This window comes from Electrophorus electricus, chromosome 14, assembly GCF_013358815.1.
Source record: "Electrophorus electricus isolate fEleEle1 chromosome 14, fEleEle1.pri, whole genome shotgun sequence".
NCBI lineage: Eukaryota > Metazoa > Chordata > Actinopteri > Gymnotiformes > Gymnotidae > Electrophorus > Electrophorus electricus.
Window position 1 is genome coordinate 16,585,001 of NC_049548.1, and position 25,625 is coordinate 16,610,625.

The 25,625-nt window shown below is 43.0% G+C and overlaps 2 protein-coding genes and 1 long non-coding RNA gene across 5 annotated transcripts in view; 1 reads left to right on the top strand and 2 right to left on the bottom strand.

Annotated features, from left to right (window-relative positions):
* Nucleotides 1-4,508, bottom strand: part of si:ch211-255p10.4 (serine/threonine-protein kinase BRSK2) — an 11,496-nt gene extending 6,988 nt beyond the window's left edge. Inside the window, exons 1-8 of the mRNA XM_027031162.2 lie at nt 3,470-4,508; nt 3,260-3,354; nt 2,834-2,919; nt 2,552-2,692; nt 2,104-2,220; nt 1,404-1,437; nt 1,188-1,256; nt 697-843 (exon numbers count right to left, since the gene is read on the bottom strand). Coding sequence (XP_026886963.2) covers nt 697-843; nt 1,188-1,256; nt 1,404-1,437; nt 2,104-2,220; nt 2,552-2,692; nt 2,834-2,919; nt 3,260-3,354; nt 3,470-3,554 — 774 coding nt within the window. The 5' untranslated portion in view covers nt 3,555-4,508. The remainder of the gene's footprint in view (nt 1-696; nt 844-1,187; nt 1,257-1,403; nt 1,438-2,103; nt 2,221-2,551; nt 2,693-2,833; nt 2,920-3,259; nt 3,355-3,469) is intronic.
* A 5,499-nt stretch (nt 4,509-10,007) lies between these two features.
* LOC113590844 lies at nt 10,008-11,123 on the bottom strand. The gene is made up of 3 exons (XR_003412134.2): nt 11,046-11,123; nt 10,643-10,789; nt 10,008-10,383 (listed from the first exon to the last, which is right to left on the bottom strand). It is a non-coding gene; the product is annotated as an uncharacterized LOC113590844 (long non-coding RNA).
* Nucleotides 10,684-25,481, top strand: kansl1a (KAT8 regulatory NSL complex subunit 1a). Of its 3 annotated transcripts, none has more exons than XM_027031154.2 (14): nt 10,684-10,772; nt 12,607-13,934; nt 18,975-19,116; nt 19,621-19,754; nt 19,900-20,038; nt 20,774-20,918; nt 21,019-21,207; nt 21,855-22,031; nt 22,533-22,684; nt 22,784-22,902; nt 22,986-23,043; nt 23,156-23,268; nt 23,469-23,733; nt 24,157-25,481. In XM_027031154.2, the coding sequence occupies exons 2-14, from the start codon at nt 12,673-12,675 to the stop codon at nt 24,307-24,309; spliced, it is 3,048 nt and encodes a 1,015-aa protein (XP_026886955.2). In that variant the 5' UTR covers nt 10,684-10,772; nt 12,607-12,672; the 3' UTR covers nt 24,310-25,481. The 3 variants fall into 3 exon arrangements, with proteins under 3 accessions (XP_026886955.2, XP_026886956.2, XP_026886957.2); XM_027031155.2 differs by having other exon boundaries at nt 19,903-20,038; XM_027031156.2 differs by having other exon boundaries at nt 23,941-24,248.
* Nucleotides 25,482-25,625: the final 144 nt, after the last annotated feature.

Below are 25,625 nucleotides of genomic sequence, written 5' to 3' on the forward strand. Positions count from 1 at the left end.
AGCTAGCAGCTAGAAACAACCAACACGAAGCTGAACTGTCAGACACTGCCAGAGTAATTTTCCGAATAGCAAGTGCTGCACCAGATATCCACACATAACTTCAAGCGTTGAAGTGTTTGAAGTAGGATTAAATTCTTTGAAGCTGGAAGGGACTGCCTACAGCTGGAGATGGTTTATTTCTTTCTTTGGTGTTTATTTGGCTTCAGGTCAACACAGTTGCATGGCCTTGACAAAAGTGAACTGAGCTAGTTTATCAATCAAACGAGTTCTGTGGGACTATTTCAACAGAAATACAATATACAGAATTTGATAACAGGCCAGTAGGACTTGGTAATAACACACCTTTTCTGGAACATGTTATCAGCAACAACCACAACTCAACCAAGCTCATAGCTTAAATAACTGACTTCCAGGCAAATCTACTTAGGCCTACATAATGTTGGGAAGCTCTGTTAGACTAGGAAAAACCATCCAGAATTTCACTTTGTTCCTCGGACAGATTCAGGATAATTCTGTCTGTACCACAGATCCACCCAAAGCTGGGTAGAAGCCATCGTTTCCACTTCCACCAATGTAAAGATAAACTAGCTGCATTGGCCAAATCCTCATGGGCCAAACATATTTGGCCAAATCCAAAGTGAACTTGACCAGCTGGTTGTATGTGTGTGGGGGGTCAGGAGCACCCCGTGCTCTCACCGTGAGCCTCTTTTCTGGGTCCACCTCAATCATGCCCCGCAGCAGAGCCTGGCAGTCCGGTGGGATGAAGTGGGGCATGTGGAACATGCCACTCTTCACCTTCTCCAGAAGCTGCCGCAGGTTGTCATGGTCAAAGGGGAGTGCACCCTGCGCAGACAGCAATGATCCGGGGTCAGAAAGGACCCAGGCTTCATAAACATGCGGCCGCAAATGAGGTCAGCATGTGACATTTAGTGACAAGTTTATCTGCCTGTGACTACCAGTAAGACAAGCGAAAGATGAAGGCAAATGGGATGTGACTATGAGCAACAAACAAGGAACAAATGGGCTGCAAAACATGAGAAGTGACAGAGAGAGAGAGCAAAAGAGAAGGAAGAGAGAGGGAAACAGAGAGTGAGTGAGAGAAGGAGAGAGACAGAGAGGCGAGGAAGGAGAGAAGGAGAGAGAGAGAGACAGAGAGAGACTGTGAAGGACAGAGAGTGCATCCTTACCACAAGCAAAGCAAAGAGAATCACACCACAGCTCCACACATCCGCTCGCCGGCCATCATATTTCTCCCCCTGCAACACATCCACATGAAGCACTTGTCTGAAAGGGTGCATCGCTGTAGAAACAGTGCTTAGTTTGTGCCACACTTAAAACCAGTGCTTGCTTTGGGTTATGGCAGGGAAATGGGAGAAAATATAGACCATTTCCCAGGGACTTACCCTGATCACTTCTGGACAGGCATAGTGTGGGGATCTAAGGTAGAGACAGGAGAGACTTAAATCTCACATAACAGCATGGAACAGGAGAACATGAACTCATGATGGCAAATTTACAAGACATCCACATGAGCCAAATCCTATGAACCATAACAAGAAGTTAAGATAAGGGTTAAGGTCGACAGGATTCTTTTAAAACTTCATCAGTAAAAATTCCAACAAAATGGGCTTAATTGATTCTAATTCCTATGGATGCATTATTAGATTGTATTGGAAAAAATTACATTAACTGGGTCAACTGAAAAGCTTTTTTATGTCTTTTTCTCAAATTTACCATTAGAATCAACACATGTTGGTATAATGGCCCATATGCAATCAAGATAACTAGATTACGGTTATAATATTTATTGGCTACGGACAAAAAGGTGAGAATAAAATGAGACAACACATATATCAAAAAATTTGTAAATGCACCCAGCCCATGCAAACACATCATTGTAAACTATATTTCTAGTGGTTTCTACTGTGCCTACACACTCCTATGCCTACTGTAATTTTGGTGTTGGTGTCTACAAAAGAATCGTTTTTTCTACTAAGAACCTGCCAAGAAGGAACATCAGAATTTACAGTTCGTCTTACAATGAGAGCAAAAATATTGGATGTATATGCACTAACAAACACACACACACACACACATACTCACCCACAGCTTGTCTCCAGCAGACTGTCCCCCACCTGTAGTGAGGCCATGCCAAAGTCGGCGATTCGGATATTGTTTTTTTCATCCAGAAGGAGGTTTTCCGGCTTAAGATCTCTGTGACTGTGGGGGCACCACAAAAGTCAGAGTTCACCACCCACAAATCACAGCCAGCACCACAAGGGTCAAGCACCTGCTTTGTGAAAAACCTGCCCAGTCCTAAAGCACTGCAATGCACTTTCAATCACAAAAGCCCCCCCCCCAAAACTAATCAACTCATAGGAATCAATGAGTATACTTAAGTAGTTCACAGGGAAACATCTTATGATTCAGGAATTACAAACTTTTCAGACAAAAGACAAAAAGCAGAGCTCTGATCACTAAGGTCTATTTTACCAGCTCTCTTTTCTGTTGCCAATTTAAGTTGTGATTCAATGCACTCAGTGTTCATTACCAGATGGAATGGCTGTGACAGAAATCCAGAGCTGATATTATCTGCCTGAAGAACTTTCTGGCCTCTTTTGGCGTGAGTCTCCCTTTCTTCACCAGATAGTCAAAAAGCTCGCCACCAGACACATGCTCCAACACCAGATAGCTGCAGGTATGCAGCAAAGAAACAATGTATTCTGCAGCACACCATGGTATTAACATGGGAGAAATATGGGGAGATGTGAAGATAACTGTGTGGATAAGGGGCCATGCAGTTTGCATAAAACATGGTAAAAACAGAACTCACAGATACTTGTTATTCTCATAAACATCATGCAGCTTTAAAACATGCGGATGCTCGATTAGTTTTAAGATTGCAATCTCTCTCTCCACCTGGACATAGGGAAGGAGAGAGAGAGAGAGAGAGAGAGAGAGAGAGAGAGAGAGAGAGAGAGAGAGAGAGAGAGAGCATAACAACAATCTATGACCCAAACAAAAATAAAATCCTGTCTTTTAATTTATTCTTATATTTAATTCTTATATCAGTCTATTCCAGTGTTATTAAATACCTTTATAATAATACTTTCATGATGACTAAATTACCAAAGGTAAATGATATGAGTAACCTCAGGCATGATTACTTAATTAATATTTTTAAAATCTAGTATTTCATTTTTTATTTATTGTAGTCAGGACACTGAAATAAAAAGAATATCCTACATCTTTCTCTTACCTTCATCAACACAGACTCTGAGAGTTTTTCCCGGTTGACTATTTTGATTGCTACTTTCTGCCCGGTGATGCAGTGAACCCCAAGTTTCACCAAACCTAGTAGTATTCACATATTCACAATAGATACAACTCTGAGTTTGAGGTGTGTATACAGATGTGTAGTTAGTATGTCAATTTTTAATCATCAGATCAAATAATGGCCTCTCCCTACCTGTCTGCCCTTTCCCAAGCGTCTTTTCTAATCGATATGGCCCAACGTATTGAGCCGCCTGGGTGACGGAAAGTTCTTTCGACATGGTACAGGTTACGCTGCGTGCTATCGCGATAAACCTTTGTATTATACTCTCAAAACGTCACCCGCTGGTCTAAAATACGCGAAAGGAGCATAATGGAAACTGTACTCAGGATATTCTAAATTTTTGCTGAAGCATGTTTATATGGCCTGGCCTTCATCTAGGGGTGTTGCATGTTGGAGCTCGCAATGAAACATCCCATCTCCGGGGTATTCATTAATAGTAAAACATTATGCAAGTTACTCTGAAACCCCCTTTTCACTCGTTGTTCTTGGATTTTCTCATCAACGGTGCATGAAATACACGCAAGCTTAGTGCAGCATTCACAAGCTATTACTGGCCACGCAAAAGCTGCCAGTGTTTCTAGATTTATCCATCAGCTTTGCAGTCGACTCGTCTCTTTCTGAAAGCGAACACCTGCTATCACCGTGTAGTGCCAGATATGTGAAAATCTACAGCGGTCTCAGAATTAAAAGGATGCCCTAGGCCTGTATCACAGGTGAGGGACTCAGCACGTTATCCTTTTTTGTTAAACAAACATGTAAGCCATTCTCGTGCCCTATTCAGCCAGCCATGCCAAAACGCAAGTGTATTCCTCCGTCACAATTTCACAAGCATGAAGTTTGGATTTAAAGCTAAACCGCTCATTGTGGTGGGTTTAGCAGGAATGCATCTGTTTCTGGCAAAACAACCATCTTTAGAGATGCACGCGCCCCCTCCCTCCCGCTCCGTCTCTCCCCGCGAGCGTATCACAGCATCTTCTTCGTCTCTCCTTTGCCGTGTCCTCCTTCACCGGTCCCGTATTCGTTCGTCCGCCGCTTTCTGTGTGAAAACAATGCCAAACCGCGTTTTTGGTCCAAGATTGAAGGTTCACATGCGGATCCGACAGAAATTGTGCAAGCCGCGGCTTCCCGTGGTTAAAAGCCTATTTTCTCCTTCCAGCAAATCGCTATATTCTCTCCCCTCTTCCTCCTCCTCGTTCGCATCAGCATCCGGGTCCCTCTTACTCTTACCCCCCCCCCCCCCCCCATCTCTCTCTCTCTCTCTCTCACACACACACACACACACACACACACACACACACACACTCATTCCTTCCCTCCCCGGTCTTTAAATTGTCTTTGCGCCCTCCCCCGCAGCATCTATCCTTTTGCGTTTTTATCAAAATCCTAACTAGGTCTACATTTGTTTAGTCGTGTACATTGTTTTAGTCATTAAATTCATCCATGACAAATTTCCCCCTCACTTGTCAACAGACTTAAAAAAAAAAAAAGTCCTACTGCGGGCAACGCATTTCAAGACACCTTCCGATGCGACTTTAACGGAACGCACTGTCACACTATACTAAAGTGCAGCATTGACGGGTACTAATGGTAGTCATACATATTACTGCTACTTGATATGGATGTTTTTACCCCAACTGAGGCATATGATAAAGCACAGGAGACTGTTTAACGTTGGTTGTGGAACAGTGGTTTGAATGAAGGACTTATGATAGGAATCAAGCTTAAAAAACATCTTGACAGAGATGTGGTACTGATTTGTGACTATAGTGGCTGGTATTTCAGGCTAAACAGAAAACACAGATATAAACATATTTTTACATGTTAGATTTAATCTGTAACTGTCATCAGAGGTTTAAAAACTCTTCCAATTAAAACACTATAACATTATCATTTAAAATCCTAATATTACTTTCACTCATGATGACATTCAGAATAATTCAAAGAAATGAACTAGCAAGCCTAAGTGTACTGTTTAGGCTATTTGACACTAGTTTTTATACTCTACTTGTGTGAAGAAGCGTGCCTTTGCTTTGTAGCAGTCTTAAAGCTTTTAATCTTTCTGTTCTAGGATGCAATGTAAATATCCAAAGTGTGTCTAATGAATACAGTTCCAAAGTCAAATAAATTTATTTCACCAGAATTTCTCCACTTCTATTGTAAAAATAATGGTTCTAATGTTGAGTAAAGCTTACATCAGCTGTGCTTAGGCAACATTAGGATTACCTACAGGAAAACTTGAAGGTAGTCAGTGCCTGGCTAAGTTATTTTATAGTGAAGGCCATGCAAGTTTTCGTTATCCATTGAGCCATTAGTGTCTAAGCCTATAGTTTCATTTTTATTCTGATAAAAAGCATAAAAACCTACGCTTCTGCCAGCACCTGTAAATAAGGCATATCAGGTGCAGGAAAATAAAATAATTTGCAAAATACTCATTTGTAGCTTCATACTCTTCAGAGCAAAAAAAGCCAAACAAACAAACAAAAAAAAGGCCCAAACCCTAAATTGCATAATATATAGCTTCAAATGGTCTCCATAGCAAATAATTGGAAATTTCTGAATAGCAAGACATATCTTAGTAAGCAGTGAAAAGCAAAAGGTGAAATAGCTCTCAAGAGTGCAGATTAATTCTCGTTAATTTTCTGACAAATGATTTGTTGTTAGGATTAAATTAACTTTTGGGTTTGGCCCTCTTTTTTTGCAGGAATGTTGATTCTCCCTCTTTTTGACTGGCTCATGGTTGTATGATTCTGCCTGCTTCTGCCCTGTTTTAGTAGGGTAGCAGGCTGCAAGTCTGTGACAGAGGGCTGTCAATCAAGCACACTCTTTGGAAAAAAGGACCACTCCCATATCTTATCAGGTAGAACTGATAAGTCAATTTTTTGAGCAATGTTTTATAATATTTCTGTTTGTTTTTTATTTTTATTTTTATTTTTTATTGACATTTTACTGAATGCTTAATGTATACAACACTGTAGTTTAGAATCATACAATCAATTTTTGCATTTCACAATATATAAATTGTACAAATCTTGAAATGTAAAAATGATCATTGAAGTACTTAGTCCCAGACTGGGTGACCAACATGTCTCTACTTAGAATCTGCACGCTTCAATGTTTCAAAAAAGAAAGAAAATAAAAAATGAAACATAATATCATTCACTTTTAACATTTTCATTGAAAAATCTTGATCATTTTTACATAAAGAAATATCTGATCTGACATAGCGGCTTTCTAAGCATTGTTCTAACTTCTGCATTTGCTGGTGACATGGATAATATCAGGAACTTCATCAAGGCATCTCTGGTTCATTAGATTCAGGGATTTTGCAGCAGCGACACCCCTCCTACTTCTTGAATGGTTATTTGGGCCCAAAATGCAGGGAATGCAGGGATACCAGAGGACCCAGAGAATTAGGACTTTTAAGACATTAGAGTTAGGAAGTTTGCATGTGAAATTATGGATGACTTGAGCCAATTGATCCTTACCCTCTATACCACTGATGCTGTATTAACAATATTCCAGTCAATACAATGCTTGGACAATGGAGGAAAGGTCTCACACAGAAGTATTTGACACTTTTGCCATTAAAATTAAGATCAAATATAATAAACATAGATTAATACATGATACAAATGAGTGAAAACCCACACTGACATTGTAAACTAACACAGAGGGCTGAATATAAAATGAAGAATATGTATAATCTAATGACTGAAGCTCACAATTGAAGCAGAAGCTTTGTTTCTATGAGGTTGCTGTGGCGCCTTTTACACAGGCTTCAAAAGCTTCAATTAGCTCCTTGCAGCTTTCTGCGCCCTTCCCCTGGACACCAGGGCACAGATAAGACAAGAGTTCATACAGACTTTACTGGAAGACCACACTCTATTGACAGCAAGAGCTTTTCACACTATTTAACCAAAACACAGTGTTAGTCAGAAAATTTTTTACAAAGGATGATAAAGTAAAGGTCTGTATTGCTTGTTTGCATGTAAGTGGGGGGAGGGTTCAAGGGGCTCAGTTTCCATTTAGGCATGCAGATGGAAGTGATTCAATATGCAGATGACCTTTAAAAGGAAACATTAAGAGTGACCAGATAGTGTTAATTGGCAAATAATCACAAGGGCATGTTGTGAAGGCTGTACACTGCTTTGAAGAATACACACAGAATACTTAGTAAAGTCCTTAGCAAAGCTACTCACTCCAATGTGTCTGTTTATCCATGCCAAAATGTCAATTTATGCACTTGAGGAAGCATCTGACAATTAAAAATGATGAGACTCTGAGCCCAGGCATATACTCTTGAAACTAGACCTACATAATAGAAGCCAGGTCCCTGCTTACAAGTGTTCTACATGTGAGAGTTATTCCCAAGTGGCTGTAATTAAATTGCAGATGTACATTTCTTTGAGGCACTGCTAAGTACGGTGGCATGCAGAGACGGCACATTCTTTACAGCCCCAGTATCTCTGAGTTCAGCACTTACGTATTTTACTAGCTGATGTTTACCGTGATTATTACCGTTGTTCTTTAAAGGGGGTTAGAAAATAGAAAAGGCCCTTGCGGCATGTCAGCCTTACTGCAAGGACAGCTTGTTGGACTGGTATCTTTTATTTTCATGGCCTCTTTTCATGGATGTTCTAATAAATGGTGACAATCTGGAAAACCATCTTTAAAAACAATAATAAAGAGCAAAGAAGTATGACAGTAAATTATCACAATGGTAGAAATTCCTCTATGGTCCCATGAAACCCAACTGCTCCCCGAAAAACCAGTAAGTTTGATACTCTTCATGAAGGGTCATGCCATTATGCTGGACACATAAGAAAGCAGCGCGATTCATGATGACTACTAACTGCCATTGCTGGATCAACATCCATAAGCGTTTACTTTCCATTAACATATTACTCATAAAAAAGCATTATTCATAAATGTCATGGTGTCAAAGACATGCAGAGACACACAGATGAAACGTAACTGCCATATTTAGCATTGCAGCAGAACATGTTATAATATATCAACACATGGTTGGTTTGGCACCTGCATTACCATTTAAATACTCTTTTGTGCCACTAATACAATATTCTTGGCTTATCTTCTACTTGAGTCTTATTACCCTTCAGAAGGTTATCCTAACACACAAACCTGGATAATGTTCACCCATTTCAAGACTTAACTGCACATTCAGATGAGTACAGTTACATGCAGAAAAGCTATTGTGGACAGGCAACACTACAAAAAGACAGTAGCATAATGGCCTTTGTGTAAGACAATGTAGAGGGAATATAGAAATATGTAAAGCGATATGGCAGAGCAGAACAGAAGATCACCCCTGAATTTTGTTAGGCAAAAGTTGTCCACTCAAGCAGGTTACACAAATGTCCAATATGTAAGTAATGCATCTTGGTAAGAACAGAATGTTATCAGGTTAGAAAAACATAATAATAATTGTAGTTTTATTCTTTAATAGTAAATGGTAAAGTGGTATTTTAGTAATTTAATTTAAATACATATTTTAAATTTAAATTTAACTTAATTTAATTAGCATTGTTGGTCTGTATGGAATCAGCTCTCACCATTTGTCCACTTCCTCTTTAAGCACATGGCACTGGGCAGGAACATCTGTAGACTGGCATGTCAGGTTTATGGTGTGTGTGTGTGTGTGTGTGTGTGTGTGTGTGTGTGTGTGTGTGTGTGTGTGTGTGTGTGTGTGTGTGTGTGTATGTATGTATGTAAGAGTGAGAAAAAGGGGTTGCTGCTCTGTTGGTCAGTGGACTGCAAGTGTGCTTTAGAAAGAAATGTGAGGACAGAGATACACAGGAGATGTGGATGTGGAGGGAGGGGGAAGGGGGCGGGGCATGAAGAGAAGGAGAATCAGAATCCAACTGCATGGTTTGTCTCATGGCAATCTGGCCACTGCGAGAGTACACAGATCAGGTTTGCTATCTATAGGAACGAGTCTGTTATAGGGCAGCCATGAGGTGTTAAGAAGGTTATGCAAATAGATCTGTGTATTTACGGGGGGGGCTGTGCCATTATACATGAAAAAGAACAAATGCATTAGGACAGCCACCATACATTTACATTTTCAGCATTTGGCAGATGCTCTTATTCAGAGTGAATTACCTGTTTATTAGTGTGACAGTATGTGTGCTCAATAGAAATCGAACCCATGTGGTCGCTTAGCACCTTGCTTTTCCTGCTCTATGGGGGGATCTCCACTGCACCGCTCTGCTGCCCTTACACATGGACATGGCATGCAGGCCTAGCGTGTCCTGACACATTCTATAAGCTGTCAAATTCAGACAAGGCATCCGTGTTTACATGCTGGGTAACTCATAGGCTGCCTGATTTAGGGTGGTAACGTGTAATCTAACGTGTAGTCCAACTTCAGTGTATGTGTCTAAGGTGGAATTTTTAACAGCCTATTTGCTCGTTGGGAAAATCTGAAGGCCTATTTAGAGTCTTTGGAGGGCGCCCTCTAGTGCCAAGTGGACGTTAGTTTTCTGTGCCGTCTGGCTATTTTTTTCAAGTGTTCCTTCAAAATGTACAGGAAATGTAGGCTGCAAGTGTATATATGTATATACTGATGTATTTTTTTCTTAGCTGTAACATAAAACTCCTGTCCTATTCAAATCCCATAACAATTGCAATAATAACAAAAAATATATAATTTGTTTAATTGCAAAACGGTTTTATTACATTTTGTAGATATATTTGTAATGTGCAAATATAAGAAGTGCATAATCTATGCAAATGTTGCTAATCGGACAACCTAAGCAAAAATTGTAATTTTAAACATATTTGTATTATTCAATTTCACATTATTAGCCATTAGATTTGATTGTAAAACTGCAAACTGAATAGTTGATACAACAAATGAAAATTACATAATGAGGGCAATAATAAACGACTTCGTCAGTTTGCGTCGAGGCTCCCCCTTGTGGCCCTTCGATGAACGGCTCCTCTTGATAATGTCTCCCGCCTCGCTGCATCTGTATTTCACAGGGAGGGAGACGAACAAGCCGCCATCTTCCGTGTGTTTCTCCCTGCAACGATGGAAAGAAATATCTAGAAACCAGTAGTCTGTAACACCTCAGTTATAGTAATAAAGGCGTATACTATAGGAACTCGTATTTGAGACAAAAAAAGCCGCGTGGTGATATATGGAAAAGTACGCTTTTGCAGTTGTCCTTAATTTACTAAGGGGACAGCAAGGTGTAGTCGGTATCGCCCATTTCGCGATTACGGAACGATATCGAAGGGGTTCCTGAATAAAACCGCGGTTTACAAGAAGCGGATTCGTACATGGCAACGTCATCGGCAACGCTTGAGAAGCCTGTTCATTTCGTGCTGTAGTCACATCTTTACATATATTTGACCGAAACGTGTGAGGAATCGTTGTCGAAATTCCCTCGGATAGTGCGGCCGTCACGTGGTAGGTGGCTCCGTTTTCTTTGTTAGTGAGTAGAGACACAAGTTGGCGTTAAAGTAGCTCGCAGGGTAACGCTAGGTTATATAAGATACATGTGATAAATGTTCAACGTTAACAAATTCATAATGTAACAGGAAGTTAGTATTTATGGCTTGAAAATGTCTCAGTATAGACTAACTAGCTGACTTGGAATTAGCCAGCCAGCTAACTTGTATTAGTTACCCAATTGACCCTAGCTGTCTAGGGCAGGTTAACTAGGTTAACGAGGTTACTTACGGTCCAAGTGTGTTATTAACTAGCTAACCGGGTGACTACGCTAGTTTGCCGACTTCAGTCGTTCATACAGTGATGTGATATTCAATTTGTATGTTATGTGCAAACGTCAAGGACTTGTTTGCCTACTAAAACTGGTCTGCTTAGATGTAGCACAGATGGTTATCAACAACATGAAAAACATCATTATTCTGGATTAGCAGTAATGTATAATGCCTAACATTAATTGAATGCTACACATTTAACTATCCAGCTATAGTTTCATAGTTTTGATGAAGTTGTGAAAAATTTTAACGTTTTAATTAAGGTTATGGCTAACGCTTGGGGTTGGGCTATAGATACATGCATAAACTGCACCTATAATGAGTTGACTAGCTAGCTGGTTATACCTGTTATTTAAACAGTTTAAAATTACGGTTGCCGGAAACATAAGAGTCCATAGTCCGTTTTAACGAAGCATATGGTTTATAAATGGCAGTGAAAACGTTTTAGCTTATGTGCGCAAATACAGTTGCTTTGTGAGGCGGAAATAGTACGTTAGGCGTGTGCGGTGCGAACTTGTTAACCAGGTAAACCTCGCTAACCGAGCGTTGATATATTATGGTGTAGTATAATATATAATGTTAACTAGCGTTCTGGTTAAGATATTGGCTAGCCGACTACAATAATATAATCGTGAAAACGGTTTGTTCATGCCAGCTGCGCGTTTGTCCTTGTAGTCTGGCAAAATGCATACAGCAGCCCACGAGTTGGTTCATGATAATGAAATATTTCCATCGACTAGTTGCTAACCAGATGTGCTAGGTTTGGCGTTGCATAAGTCAACCAGTTGAACGTAGCACGATAAGCACACTGCGCTGAAAGGAGCAGAGCAGCTAGCTAGTTAGCTAATTGAATTCTAGCTATTATAAACGGTCTGCAGTCTCTGGCATCGTGTAATCAATGTATTGAAAACTCGGTTGCGCTTTCCTTTGTTAAACATTAACCGTTCACCATGTTTACTTATTTGACACATGAACCTAGTTAAACGAGCTAGTCGTGCTTGCAGCTCGAGGCAATGGCTGGCGCTTATGCAAGGTTAAATACGTAAAGTTGCATTTCTCTCCTAAATGATCATTGTACTGGTGACTTGGCTGCCCAGAGGTTCAGTCCCCCGCTCCACCCAACTTGCATTGGTGAGGTCACTGAAATCTCATTCTTTCTGCTCGTGAGACTTCAAGTCCAGCAGAAGGTGAAGGGAGATTATTATGGATTTTTAACTAGGGTGTGACCAGATCAAACACAACTTGCTTTTTTTTTTATGAGTCTGGACTTCTATTTGGGCTACATCAATTCAGATGGGTAGTTAAAGGCATTTAAGCTTTAGACATTGTACCACTGTACCACTTTTTTTCATGCCAGCCTCACCAATGTGACTTTAATTTGTTTATGGTAAATAAAGGAATATTTTTTTAAAAGGCTAGGAAACGTAAAAAATTATCAGCCTCTATCATGGTTTTGCATGAAATAAATAAACAAAAAAACATCTAGTTTAGATTGTCCTTGTCTCTTCCCCGTGTCACAGGCTCTGTAGGTGGTCTGGTGGTCTGGAGAGGAGGAGCAGTTTGCTGTGCCACTCCTCTGGCCCTGCATGGCTGCGATGGCGCCCGCTCTAACCGACGCCCCAGCCGAAGCACGCCACATCCGCCTCAAGCTGGCCGCCTCATCCAACTTGTCACCTGCCAGCACCGAGAACAACAGCGGTGGCGCCAGCATCCTCCTTCCCTCCTCTGTGTCTGCATCAGCTGCTGACATTAAGCTCCGCCCCCCTACCAGCCCTGCCTCCAGGCCTCTGCGCTTGAGCAAGTTGCAGCCACTGGTGGCCTCCTTCCTGTGTTCCGATGTGGCGCCCATGGCCAAGGAGGTGAAGGGCATCCTCATGAAGCAGCCGGTGCCAAAGGGCTGTGGCCCACTGAACGGCTCGCTGCTACATGCTACGAGGGGTGAGGCCAGGGGCAGGGCGGGGGAACTCCTAGTTCACACAGCATTGAGCGGGGGTCAGCTGAAAGGCCTGGTCAACGGTGCAGGAATGGGAGCAGGGGCAGGCAGCAGTGCTATGGTTCCCGTTAATGGCCTGGCCAGGAAGGCTGCCGTGCCTAGCACGGCTCTGCCCGAGAAGGGCAGTGTGGCTACGGTGAACGGGGACAGCTCAAAGCCGCCAGCCAGCGGTGAGGCCCTGCTACCCCTGTCTTCGAAGTCTGGAGATGCTTCCTCCCCAAGGGGAGATGCCTGGCGCCTGAGGGAGTTGGTAGACCATAACAGAGATCCAGAAAATATAGGTCTCACTAAAAGCCCAGGGGTCAAGGCTGAAATAGAGTGTGCGTCCTCTAGTGCCAGGATGATGGGCAGCGACTCCAACCCACCCAGTGTGCCCCAGAGCTTGGCCTCCTGCAGCACCCCCTCTGCAGACCCTCGCTGCCCCTCTTCCTCTTCGCCGAGCCTGGAGGCTCTCCTTCGTGAACGGGCCCAGCGGAGCCACCGCAGGCAGGCAGACCTGTCTGGGAGCCTGCGGCGTCTGTGCAAGCGGCTGCGAGTGGTTCAAGCCAAGCAGGTGGAGCGCCACATCAGGCAGCAGCTCTCCGGCTTCGTGGACCACGCACTGGCCCACAGCTCCGTCCCTGGGCGGGGCTCGCGGGGCTTGGCAGACTTGCAGGTGGTACCCCTGGGTCACTTCCTGAAGGAAGGCTATGTCTCCACCGAACTCGAGAAGCTCCATCTGAGTGGTGTTGCCTGCTTGCGGGCGGCGGAGGCACAGTTCGATTCAGATGCCACAGAGAGCAGCTCAGGAGGGGAGAGCGACTTGGAAGAGGAGGAGCTCGCCAGGGTGGACACGAAGCAGCACCATGTCAGACTGTAAGTGCTTTCCTGTGTGCTTAGACTCGTAGGTGTGTGGTTTTTTTTGTTTTTTTTACTCGTTACCTTCCACCTCCACCACACACTTAGCACAGTGTTGATTTATCAGGGGGGAAATGCACTGGACTGCAGTTAATCAGTCTGGATCTTTGTAGAACCCTTTATAAGGGCGAAGAAGCCATAACAGAGTCAACTGGGGAACACGCTCACAGCACCAAATGGGAAAAACTTTGTTAGACGCCTCATTTGTATTTTGCAGGCCTTTGGCCCTGTTGCTGTTGGAAGCCCAATACTGTGGTGATAACGACTCTATTATTGTGTTGAGTTGGATCTGTATAGAGGAAGGCTAAAGCTACTCTAGAAGCAATGCAGACATAGATTATATTCAGCTATAGCCATTATAGTTAGGTCATACACCTGGATAGTTAATATAGTAAAGTCTTACTTTGTGACTTGTTTCTGAACAAAGTATGATGGTGTGTGACTTGGCTTGTGTGTTCATGGACTGAACTTTGTTGAGGGACTCTGTTCATTTCCACTCTAGCTTTGTTTGTTCAGTGAGATCATAGATCTTGTTGTCATAATATGGTCCCATCTAGAGTAAGTTTCAACCTTCCTCCTTGGCTGTGGTCTGTCTTACTTGAGAACATGAGCAAGGTTAAATTTCCTGTTTGCCTGCAAAAGGGAGGAAAGGCTCGAATTCAAAAAATGGCGAGTGAAAAAGTCTGATGTTTTAGCTGGCTAAGAAAGTGCGCAACAACCTTTCTGCTATGAGAGCTTTGAAAAAATCCATTTTTATAGTTGCGCTTTTGTGTGTTGATCTCCTCTTCCCTGCTGTCTTCCCATATTCCTTGTTCATGTCTTATTTATGCATGTATGGTGGTGGGGCAATAGCTAGGCCATTTCAAGGACCTTTTCTCTTTTCTTGGAAGTTGAGAATTCGTTCAATTTGTATTGGTTTAGACTTTGACTAAGTTTGTGGTGTGGTTTTTTTTATTTATTTTTTTGTTAAGGTTGTGACTAAGGTATGACTTGATGGACTTTTAAGGTTACACTATGTATAAATTTCAACAAACATTTCCTCCATTTTATGCTCGGTGTTTAGGGAAGTGAGAAAAAAAAAACCCACTTATGCAGCAGGTGTTTGTGTTAATGTTTATCTGTTAGCCGGGTGATGTTTCTGGCTGATTATTAATGAAAACCTTTTGAGAGGGGCAGGGTCATGGTCAGGATCAGGGGAGGGACCTTTTGCTGTCATGTCCATGGGGAGGGGCCTACCTCTGTCATGTCATGTCCAGGGGAGGAACCTCTGCTACCTCCAGGCAAGGCTGCTATTGATCAATTGACCTAAATACTCATACATGTGTGCATGGAGAGATTTGGTGTCAAATGTGAGCACTGGAACATGGTCCTCAGTTATTACCAGATTCGTGTGTGTGTGTGTGTGTGTGTGTGTGTGTGTGGTCAATTGATTTTTATAATTTTAGGTATATTTTTTAATGTCACTTTAACTGTTAGCTTTTCACATCCTTGGTTGTGGGTCAAAGTCCTAATTCTTGTTTGTGCTGAACAGCCTCATGATTGAGCTCAGCTCTTCTTTAAAGATACTTCACCAAATAATTCCTAACTCCTAATTCCTAGTGTAGATGATGTCAGTCTACTGCTCCCCTACTGCCTCACAGAGGAACTGAAGCTAGCTGAACTCTGGTTCTTATTGCCTGTGACAAGGGTGTACATAGACTTTATACAGCACAGAACACTGACCCCGGATGTGCCAGTCGATTCTCAAAGGCAGATGCAGTTGGGTTTCAGGTGGCTCCTGGCTGGTTTCAGATCAACGTCATAAAACCAAATCTGTAGCTCCATATTGGAAGTGAACATATAAAGATGCAGTCATTCTAAACATGACTTTGAGTGTGGTGTTTCAGACCCATCACACACTGCAGTGTATAGAAATGATTCTGTGCAGTATATGGTTTTAAAAAAGCTAGATTTTACTGTAAAACATCAGCACCCCTTTCATAATCATTCCAGTTGATTGTAGTGACATGTGGCATTTGATTTGTAATTTCCTTTGTTCTTCCAGTGTGTAGTATATTGAGTGTGTAGTGTGGAGAGATGGAGGTTCACTCTTGACTAATCTTAGGTGGGGTTCAGTGGCAGTCACTTGTAAGTTCGTCCCCAGAGCAATGACTCACTCCAGCCCACAGAGCATCATCTGCCCATATATGTCAGCACTCTCAGACCTCATCCATTTAAACCAGCAGAAATGCTTTCTAGTTTAGTTTGTAGTTGGAAAGAGAAGGGAGGGGTCTTGTTCAGTTGGGCTGTTCTTGCTTGTCCTCAAATGTTGAGTGACTACTTGCTGCTCCCCCAGCGCCCCCCCACCCCCTTGAACTCGACCTACTCATGTAACCTTTTATCCTGTTTCCCTTGCTAGTCCTTTGTCTGTGCCAGCTCCTTCTCTGTACCAGCCCTTCTCCTCTTCCTCGTTTTTCTGCCTTTCTCCACTTTTTCTCCCCACTTGATGCAACTTTCCCCAATCTTCTCCACCAGTCTCTCCCATAATCTCCTCCACCAGTCTCTCCCCAATATTGTCTACCAATCTATCCCCTGATGTCCACCACCAATCTCTCCCCACTCTATATTTCTACGATCCCTAGTTGTTTTCTCTTGATTTTTACATATTTTCTAAGCATAATGACTCAAGCACTCCAGTTGTTTGACCTTTCTAGACCTCTTGTCTCTCTCTCTCTCTCTCTCTCTCTCTCTCTCTCACTGCTTCTCATCTTTCACTCATCTCCTGTCCTCTCATTCTGCTCTCCCTATCCACAAGGTTCACCAGGCTAAGTCCCAACTTTCTAATAAACATTCTTGCTTTCTTGTCACTAACACGTCCCAGTGTTGCCCCCTCCTTTGTGAAAAGCCAGAAGCCCAGCCCTTTGCTTGCGTCACACTGGATCGGGTCACATTAGGCTGAGCAGGAGATCTCTGCTTTCTTATACACCTTGACACCAGGAACCAGTAAGGGCCAGGCAGCAGTGGTGTTAAGTGATTTCCTGAAGGCGTCTCCACCAGTCCTGTCATCAGCCTGGTATGATTTATGGAAACGGCTGCGAGATGTTCCAGAGCGTTGCCATGCTCTTTTGTTCTTTCTGGGCTTTCCCTGCTGCCAAACGTGCAAGTACCTTGGAACCATAAACATTGAGGCCCGCAATCCATCCTGAAAGTCCAGTTGATAAGATGCAGTGTGACTTATACATCAAAATAATTGTCTTTTTGGTTGGAAGTTAAATGCATGTTGTGGACCTAGCTAGTTACCTAGAATGTGTGCTGCTTCTGTTGCATGTGTATAGAAACTAGCTGTATACCATAGGACCATGGTCACAATTTGTCTAGTTTGTCGAGAATGGCAAATGATGGTGAGATCCACACAGCTTTGATGCATGTCGTATTCCACTACTGCTATGGTCACGACTTGTTTCTTAAAATGAGTTTTTTAAATGACATTCAGTGACAGCCTAAGCAACGTTAAAAATAAATGAATAGCATATATTCAATAAAACACAGACATGGATTTTCAGTACATTAAGGACTGAATTGATTAAATGAAGATTGATAATAGATTGAGTTTAGTTAGTTTTAATGGGTTTACACAAGTTGAGTAATTAGGTTCAAGGTGTTTGCTTTAATTTTCCATTGGTATTTGTATGTGTATGGGTGGGGCAAGAGTAGTGCACCATAGGAATGGACGAGGTGGGGGGCGGGGTCTGCAGTGGGAGTTTTTGAGGCATGTTCGAGTGCTCTGTGCAATAGCAGCAGATGGTGTAGAGTGACGTGGAGCTCTTCATCCGCTGTGTGTGCATGCTGCGTGGTGAGATGACTGAGCAGGAGAGGCTTGTGTAACCAGTCTGATGTCAATAGCAATGAAGATGCAAGACTGCCATTTATACTGTCCCTTAAACCATGCCGTCATAGTGCTTCTCTCAGACTCAGTTCTGGGAGGGGGGGGTTGGATGGTCAATTAAAAAAAAAAAAAAAAAATCAAGCTGCATATCACCCACTGAATAAAGTCGTAGTGGCCATATTTCCAATTACTTCTCACTTATGAAAATCGGGTAGGATGATGACCATAGCCTTTTGAGGGAGGGATTGGTTGCCTGAACAAGTCAAATATTTAGTCATTTGTTTATTTACTCTGATTTTTCTCAAGCGTTTTTTTTATTGAATAAATTGCTTATAGCTGCTTTGCATTAATGCATCACGTGTTTGTATTCAGAAACGTTCAGCCAACAATTATTCAAATGTCATGCCACACTGTACGGTGGCAGTCAATTATGCAGGGCTAGTCTGAATATCAAGTCAAGTCACCTGACATATTCACTGATTGGTTAAGAACCAGATTTCTTACTTATCCTGCCCCAGATCAGGTTAGCCACAGGAAGCTGAGACAGAACACCATTAAGCTTCCTACCTGAGAATCTCACTTCATGGTATATAGGCTACTACCTCTTTTGATATTGCAAAGTAAATGAAGATGCTTGTTTGAATAAAGGTAGTGGTATGATGTGTAGCTGATTGCAAGCTGTGTGTTCTCACAATATATTTTTGTATCTCTGAATACAAAAATATACTATTACACGTTGTAATCCGTTCAGAGAGAAGACAGCCACGTGATGTGGCCTCTTTCTATGTCTACGATATCTGGCTTTTTATTACTGTGAATGTGGTAATAGCCTCTGAGAAACTCACGTGGGACAGTTGCTTTCCTTAAAGTTTCCGGGACTGCACGGTCATTCATTGGTAGTTAGTGTTCGTGAGCAAAGTCTCATGGTCTGCACTGACCGCACCTGCCAGCATAGTCTTCGCTTATGATGAGTTTGCGGCTTTGATAAAAGTTCAAGTTTGGTTTATTTGTCACATACATAGTCGTACACAGTATAACTCGCAGTGAAATGGTTGAGTGCTCTAAAAACTGTGTGTGTGTGTGTGTGTGTGTGTGTGTGTGTGTGTGTGTGTGTGTGTGCGCACATTTCTCAGCTGGAGAAGAGCAGAAGGCCGCTTTGCTCTGGAGAGAGCCTCGATCATCAGTCGCTGGACATGGCTGCAGGCGCACATATCAGACCTGGAATACCGCATCCGCCAGCAGGCGGACATCTACCGACACATCCGTATCAGCAAGGTCAGCTCACACTTTACCTCAGTGTGCTGTGGAGGGGTTTGTGCGTGTGGTTCATAAAGCAAGAGAGATCATTTGGGCATTAGTGAAAACGGAGGTGCCTTAGATTCGTGGCAATAATGTTGTGCGCCTTAGTCATTCAGTTTATTTTTGAGCACCAGGGAGTCAGACCAGTGTGAGCATGTCACTGAGGAGCCACTAGATAAATGGAGCTTGCCCTTGTCTCTGATTTGATGCACATTTCTGTGGTGTGAATCATGTACTTGTATGTCCCATAGTTCCATGTTACCATGCAAGCTGCCACGAATGTGGGATGAGTTTGACTGTAACTGATTGAATATCCTTTAAGATATTCACTTATTTTAGGAATATTACGAAGTGCTAGTAAGGAAAGTGTTGGCATGTATGAATTGTGTTTGTGTGTGTGTGTGTGTGTGTGTGTGTGTGTGTGTGTGTGTGTGTGTGTGTGTGTTCTGCTGCTAAAGTCTGATTCACTCATTACCACAGGGTCCCGTGGAGCTGGAAGATCCTGCCCCCTCTGCACTGCCTGTGGCTGAAAAGGCGGAGCCTCTGACTCCTCTCATTTTCCAGAGTGGCACAAAGGCTCAGATTGAAAGTGCCATGAAGGACTTCATTCCGAGGTAATGACAGACAAACTCTGATATGCCTGTTAAAAGAATTGACATAACTGCATTCTCTTCCAGTTAATCTTTAGGCTTCCACTTGGAAGCGTGTATGTCTGGAGTCTCAGGTTTACTTTGCTGTGTAATTGGTTCCTCTGTGCAGCAGTGCGGCTGAGCTACCTGACGCTAAGACCTCTGTAGCCCTCGATGGCGGCTGTTCTGCTGCACGTGTTCGGGCCCTGATCAGATGCAGACGTCGCCGCCTCGTCCAGCCCAGCATGCTCCAGAACCTGGATGGCAAGGTGAGTGCGAGGGGAAAGCGGAGCCATAGTTTAGTTCAGTATTTCCGGTCACCTGAAATCACATGCAGATTGTTTGCTCAATGTTTTCACACCAAAACATATGTACATCTTTCTATGCTGTCTTTTTTTTATTATTATTTTTTTGCTGAAGATGAAAAAAACTGCCTACAGTTGTTTTGTATTATTACCAACAGTATTTTATCTAGTCTAGATATTTTCTTTGCACACTTTGCAATCCACAATGCTTTGCTTTAATGAAAACCAGTATTTCAACCACACAACAGTCCTTAACTCAGTTATTATTGCAATTACATTACCACATTAGATAGCTTTCCGTCAGTTATACCATTTTTGCTGTGAATGTTTTACCAAGTGTCAAAACAACTATAGGAAACTATTCCCTAGATTTTAGAAATGTGATCTGAAACTGCCTCTTTGTTCTGACTTTCACACCCTGAATGGCATTGGTGTGCTTTCTGCCATTGCCACTTTGTTCCTAATAAACACTGTGTTTGAAAACTACATTTACAGCATGTAGCTAATGCTTTTATCCAAAGCAACCTACAATTATGACAGTAATCAAATTGAGCAACAGAGGGTTAAGGCCAGTGTCATCTTGGCAGTGGTGGTACTGGCTACCTTCTCATTGCTAGTCAAGTACCTTAACCACTGAGCCACCACTGCCTCATGTGCATGTGTAGTGACTAGCCAGTAAGTGGTCTTGTCCCTCCTTAGGTACAGTGTGAAGTGAACATCTCTTGCATGATGTGTGGGAGCAATCTCATCCTTCCCAAAGCTGAACTACTGTTTGAACACCCTCTGCTGGAGAAAGCATATCTGCAGGACCCCAGCATCCACCCAACACTGTCCCTGCCATCAGGTACTTTTTCACTGGGCTGTACTATTGAAGGATATTCAATAACAGTGAGTTTGAGATGCCCTTTGAAATGTGGTCAATCTTATTTATCGCTCCCTCCCAGACATGCCACTCGGTGTGCATCTGCAGAGGGCACTAAAGTCTCATGGGCAGACTCGGCCCTTGGAGAAACTCAAGCCACTGAAAAAGCTCTTACTCAAACCCAAGTTCCCCTTACCTTTTTCCCCCTCCTCCTCATCCACACTATCCAAACAGAAGCTCAGACTGTCCAGCTCACACATGGCTGCAGTCAGTAAGTACCTTTCACGCGTGTTTCTCTCTCTCTCTCTCTCTCTCTCTCACTTATGCTCACATACACACACGTGCACGTACCCTCAGTCCTCTAAGTCACAGAGCTTTACATAGGTGTCAGCTGATGAACAGGTTGATTTGATGGCTCTAAGAAGAATATTGCTATTTGTGGTAGGCCCTGTTAATCAGGCTGGAATACTGAGAACAAGGTTCATTGAAAAGCCAGTCAGACAAACAATACCATGACCAATCCAGTCTCACGGGACATTGTAAACATTCTTTTTTATGTTAGGTGAACACCTGATGCAGCTGAAATTAGAATGGTTTGAGAAATTGTGAACATATTGCATACAAAGGCTGTGATTTGAGAGAGCTCTCACAACGCCTATTCATTTGGACCCTCTAGGTTTGTTCTGGGTCCATGCAATTTGATGTCTCATTATACCTTTTATAATGGTATTTTAAAGGCCTGTATTGCAGTGGCAGTAACCTGGAATGGCAGTTATTGAACATATTAACTATTACCTTGTGCACATGTATTATATTACACCTACACATACAACATTAGACGAATGTTGCTCTTCAGCAACCCTGCCAGTCATCCCATATTTCTTCTATCCTCGCATCGTCTTTTATCTCCTCTTTCAGGGTTGGCCCGCCACAAGGCCAGATCGGACAGGTCGCGACGGCAGCATGCTGAGGCCTGCCCACGTGTACCCAAGCTCAATGCGCATTCCATGCTCATGCCGTGTGGGACGGAACGGCCTCTGGACAGGACTAGCAGCCGGAAGAGGGCCAGAGAGGCCTTGCTGGATGAGCCTGACTGTGAGTACCACATGGGCATGGCAGACCTGCGTGTGTTTAGGCAGCTTCTCTATGATGGCTGCAGTTTTGTGGTTACTTTGTAATTTTAGGCAAATATCAAAATCATTTCCATTATGATACAGTATTGATAAGATTTTCCTTATTGATCCCCATGGGGGAAATTCGGGTGATACAGCAGCTTCGGCACAGAATATAGTTAAAGGTAGAATTGCAATAAAGTAAAAATAAAAACTGTTGCCCATTTACTACATTATACATAACTGCCCAAGTGCCACCCCATCCCCTAGTAATGTACACTGGTTAGTGTTTTGGCGCATAATGAAAGTGACTGTGTGACATGGCAATGAATGGGAATCTTAAAAAGTTGAGCTTGAAATGGAGGTCCATTTTACGAGAGCGCAAAACATCGCTAAGGTGTTCTTTATCAGTCCATGCCACCACGTTCCTCAATATAATACATTTTTACTTTCCATCTCTGTTGACGTGTCCTCCACCAAACAGCTCCAAAGCTTCTGACCGAGGCGGGAAATCCATGTGGGTTTCAGCCCTCTGTCCAGCCTTCCACTCCTAGTTCCCTGATCCGGACGCTGTCCCTGCCCGGAGACAGCACCACACCTATGGCCGCTGGAAACCAGGCCAGCCCCTGCTCCATGGTGCGTGATGCTGTGAGCTGCTGCTCTGTGTAGCATTCTGGAACATTCCCAGTGTCAATTTGGGTTTTGGCTGTTCACCGTGTTGCGTTCCTGTTGCAGCCCGTTAGGAAGAAGAGAAACGAAAACTCATTTGACATTAATAATATAGTCATTCCCATGTCTGTGGCGGCCACTACCAGGGTGGAGAAGCTCCAGTATAAGGAGATCATCACACCAAGGTACAGAGTTGTGACTGTTCAAACTGCAATGATTAATGACTATTTTGCTGCACTGGTCCCCATTGCTGCTTTCTTGTTTTCAGTTGGAGGGAGGTGGATGTGTTTGCCAGGCCTCTCACTCATGACGACGAGTACATCAAGGTATGGGCAAGTTCCTGCCTTTGCGATCCTTCCATTGATCCGTACTGCTCTCTCTATGCTAACTATTTTGTCTGAGCTGACCCCTCTGTGTATTGACTTACCCTTGCTCCAGGTGGAGGACTTGTCCGATGCAGCTTTTGCACAGCTGCATCAGAGATGTGAGGAGCAGGAGCGTCTTCGTTGGAGATGGACGGCCCTCGCTCCGGCCAAGAGGAGAGGCAGCAGGTACGGGCGCACCCATCTCCGACTGAACCACAACAATGACTTGATCGTTCAGCGGCTCTTATTTAACTTACTGGCCGTTTTCCCCCATGCGGAATGACATAAGTGAAAAATCAAGACTGTCGTACTTGGGCTGTCATCCATAGCTGTGACTTTGGGCTCTCGTTGTCTCATTTAACCCCCCCCCCCCCCCCCCCCCCCAGGTCTTACAAATCCGTAGATGGGAGGACGACCCCGTCCCTAGGCGGGACAAACCCGCCGTCGCCAGACATGGGCCTGGCCCACACGCTACAGGACTACGGACCAATTCTGTCGCCCCTCAGCCCGCCCAGCCCTGACACGCCATGCTCACGTGATGCCCACATGCCCTCCTCCCGGGACTCACAGGCTCCACCCCCAAGAGACATGCCCCAGCCGGCGGGTAGCGACGACACCCGTTGCTCCAGCCCAGATGGCACCTATGAGGAGGTGTGTTGCCAGTGAACGTGACTGTAGCAAAATGGAACCAGCTTGTATTCCTTTACATTAGTAGTCTGATTCAGTAGCTGTTGGTCAGAGTGTTATCGCAGATTGACAACTGCTGCAGTTTGTTGCTGTTATCAGTTGAAGGATATTAAGTTTGGGTTCTGCAATATGATCAAAATGCTGTTGTGATTGCATTTCTACATCTGTTAGGTTGGTGGTTTGCAATTTATTGAAAGCACATTGCTCACAAAAAAATTGATTTGGTGGAGCAGTTATTTGCTTATTGCAAAAGCCATTATCAAGGCCAACAGTAAGTATTCTGCATGGCCCATGACCACATTTCTACTGATTTGATATTTCTTTCTGTACCTGTAGTAGCTGTAACGATTCAGTGATTGATTGCTTTGCTTTTCCTTCCTCCTGCAGATGGTGCTGCCGTGGGAGCGAAGGAGCTTTCCTCTTTCAGAGGACCCAACGCTGGAGTCCAACACTGAGCTGATTCACCGCCACATGTTCCCCTCTGGCCTGCAGAGCAGCCACTGTGGAATGGGGTCAGAAAGGGAAGCTTCCTCACCATGACGATGGTATCCAGCATGAAGCCCCGCCCACATTCCAGGGAACATAAAACCACACCCCTTCTGGCATTAACCACCAAAAAAAGAACTTGTACTAATACAAACCAAGAAATATTAAAGGACTTGTTGTTTGATATTCAAACATCAGCCAAATATTTTCACAGTTTTTAGTGAATATTAAGGAATGTAGAAGTCTAAATCCGTCTCCTGAGACTCTTTTCTCACAGAAAAGAAGTTAAACACGGAAAATATCCTTAAATATTCTGATAGTCAGTTAAACTATGCTCTTGGTGTGGTATTCTAACCTGTCAGGTAAATACTTTGTAGCGCACTATGTAGCAGACTTCTTGAAGGGGGCTTGGCCAAAGTATATTTCCCTGCTGACTAGTTTGTGTATGCTTGTATTGTGGAATAACAACAACTGAAACCAGATGAAATAATAGGTTTTCATCATTCATTTCAAATAATGGACACATCACATCTTTGTTATCCAAGAAAGCGTCTTTAACTAGAGGTAAAGCACTTAATAGAATGTCAGTATGTATTCACACAGAACTTTCATCCCACCCACACATTTTCAGTGTTTTTCACACTTATGCTCAGACTTGTTCTCTAACAATCCTCAGCTTATGTCTGACATAATTGTAAGCCACCTTCCTCTGCCATTGGGAGACATTAGAAGTACATCATGTAGAGCATTTGCAGCTAGGCTTTGGTAATAAACTACACTGAAAGTGACCTGCTGACTTCAGTCCTGCATGCACATGAATAATTCCACAGTATTTTCACATCGCTTGCACATCTTAATTTATGCAGAAGAGTTGCTATCTTGTCATGCCCTTTTACACTCAGGTTCTACAGTTTAACGTGCTCTGGTCTCTGGACCATTGGATAAAGCTTCTATTATTTCTGGTTCACTATTCCTGTATTAAAGGCAGTAATTCTGACACCTGTAAATTCTCACCCTACTGAACACCCTTCCCTAGAGTAACCACTGGCTATGCAAATTAACATGGTTGTCATTTCATGTCCATTATTTCTTTGTTATTCAATTACAGTGCGTTTTAATGTCTTTTTCGATAGATTTCACAGCAAGTTTAATTGTTACAAAAGTTAAATCATTTGCAGGAAAAAAAGACTTGTGAATAGTACCATTAAAACAAGTCAAACATTAAACTGCTTGGCCTGTCCTTGCTGTTGAAGGACTGAGTCACTGCGTTGTGTACAGCATGGTTGATGTAATGGCACTGGTTACTGTAAAGCCCTACCTCTACCTGGTGTAGTGCAACAGTTTGCACCAGTGACACAGTCCAAGAAGCT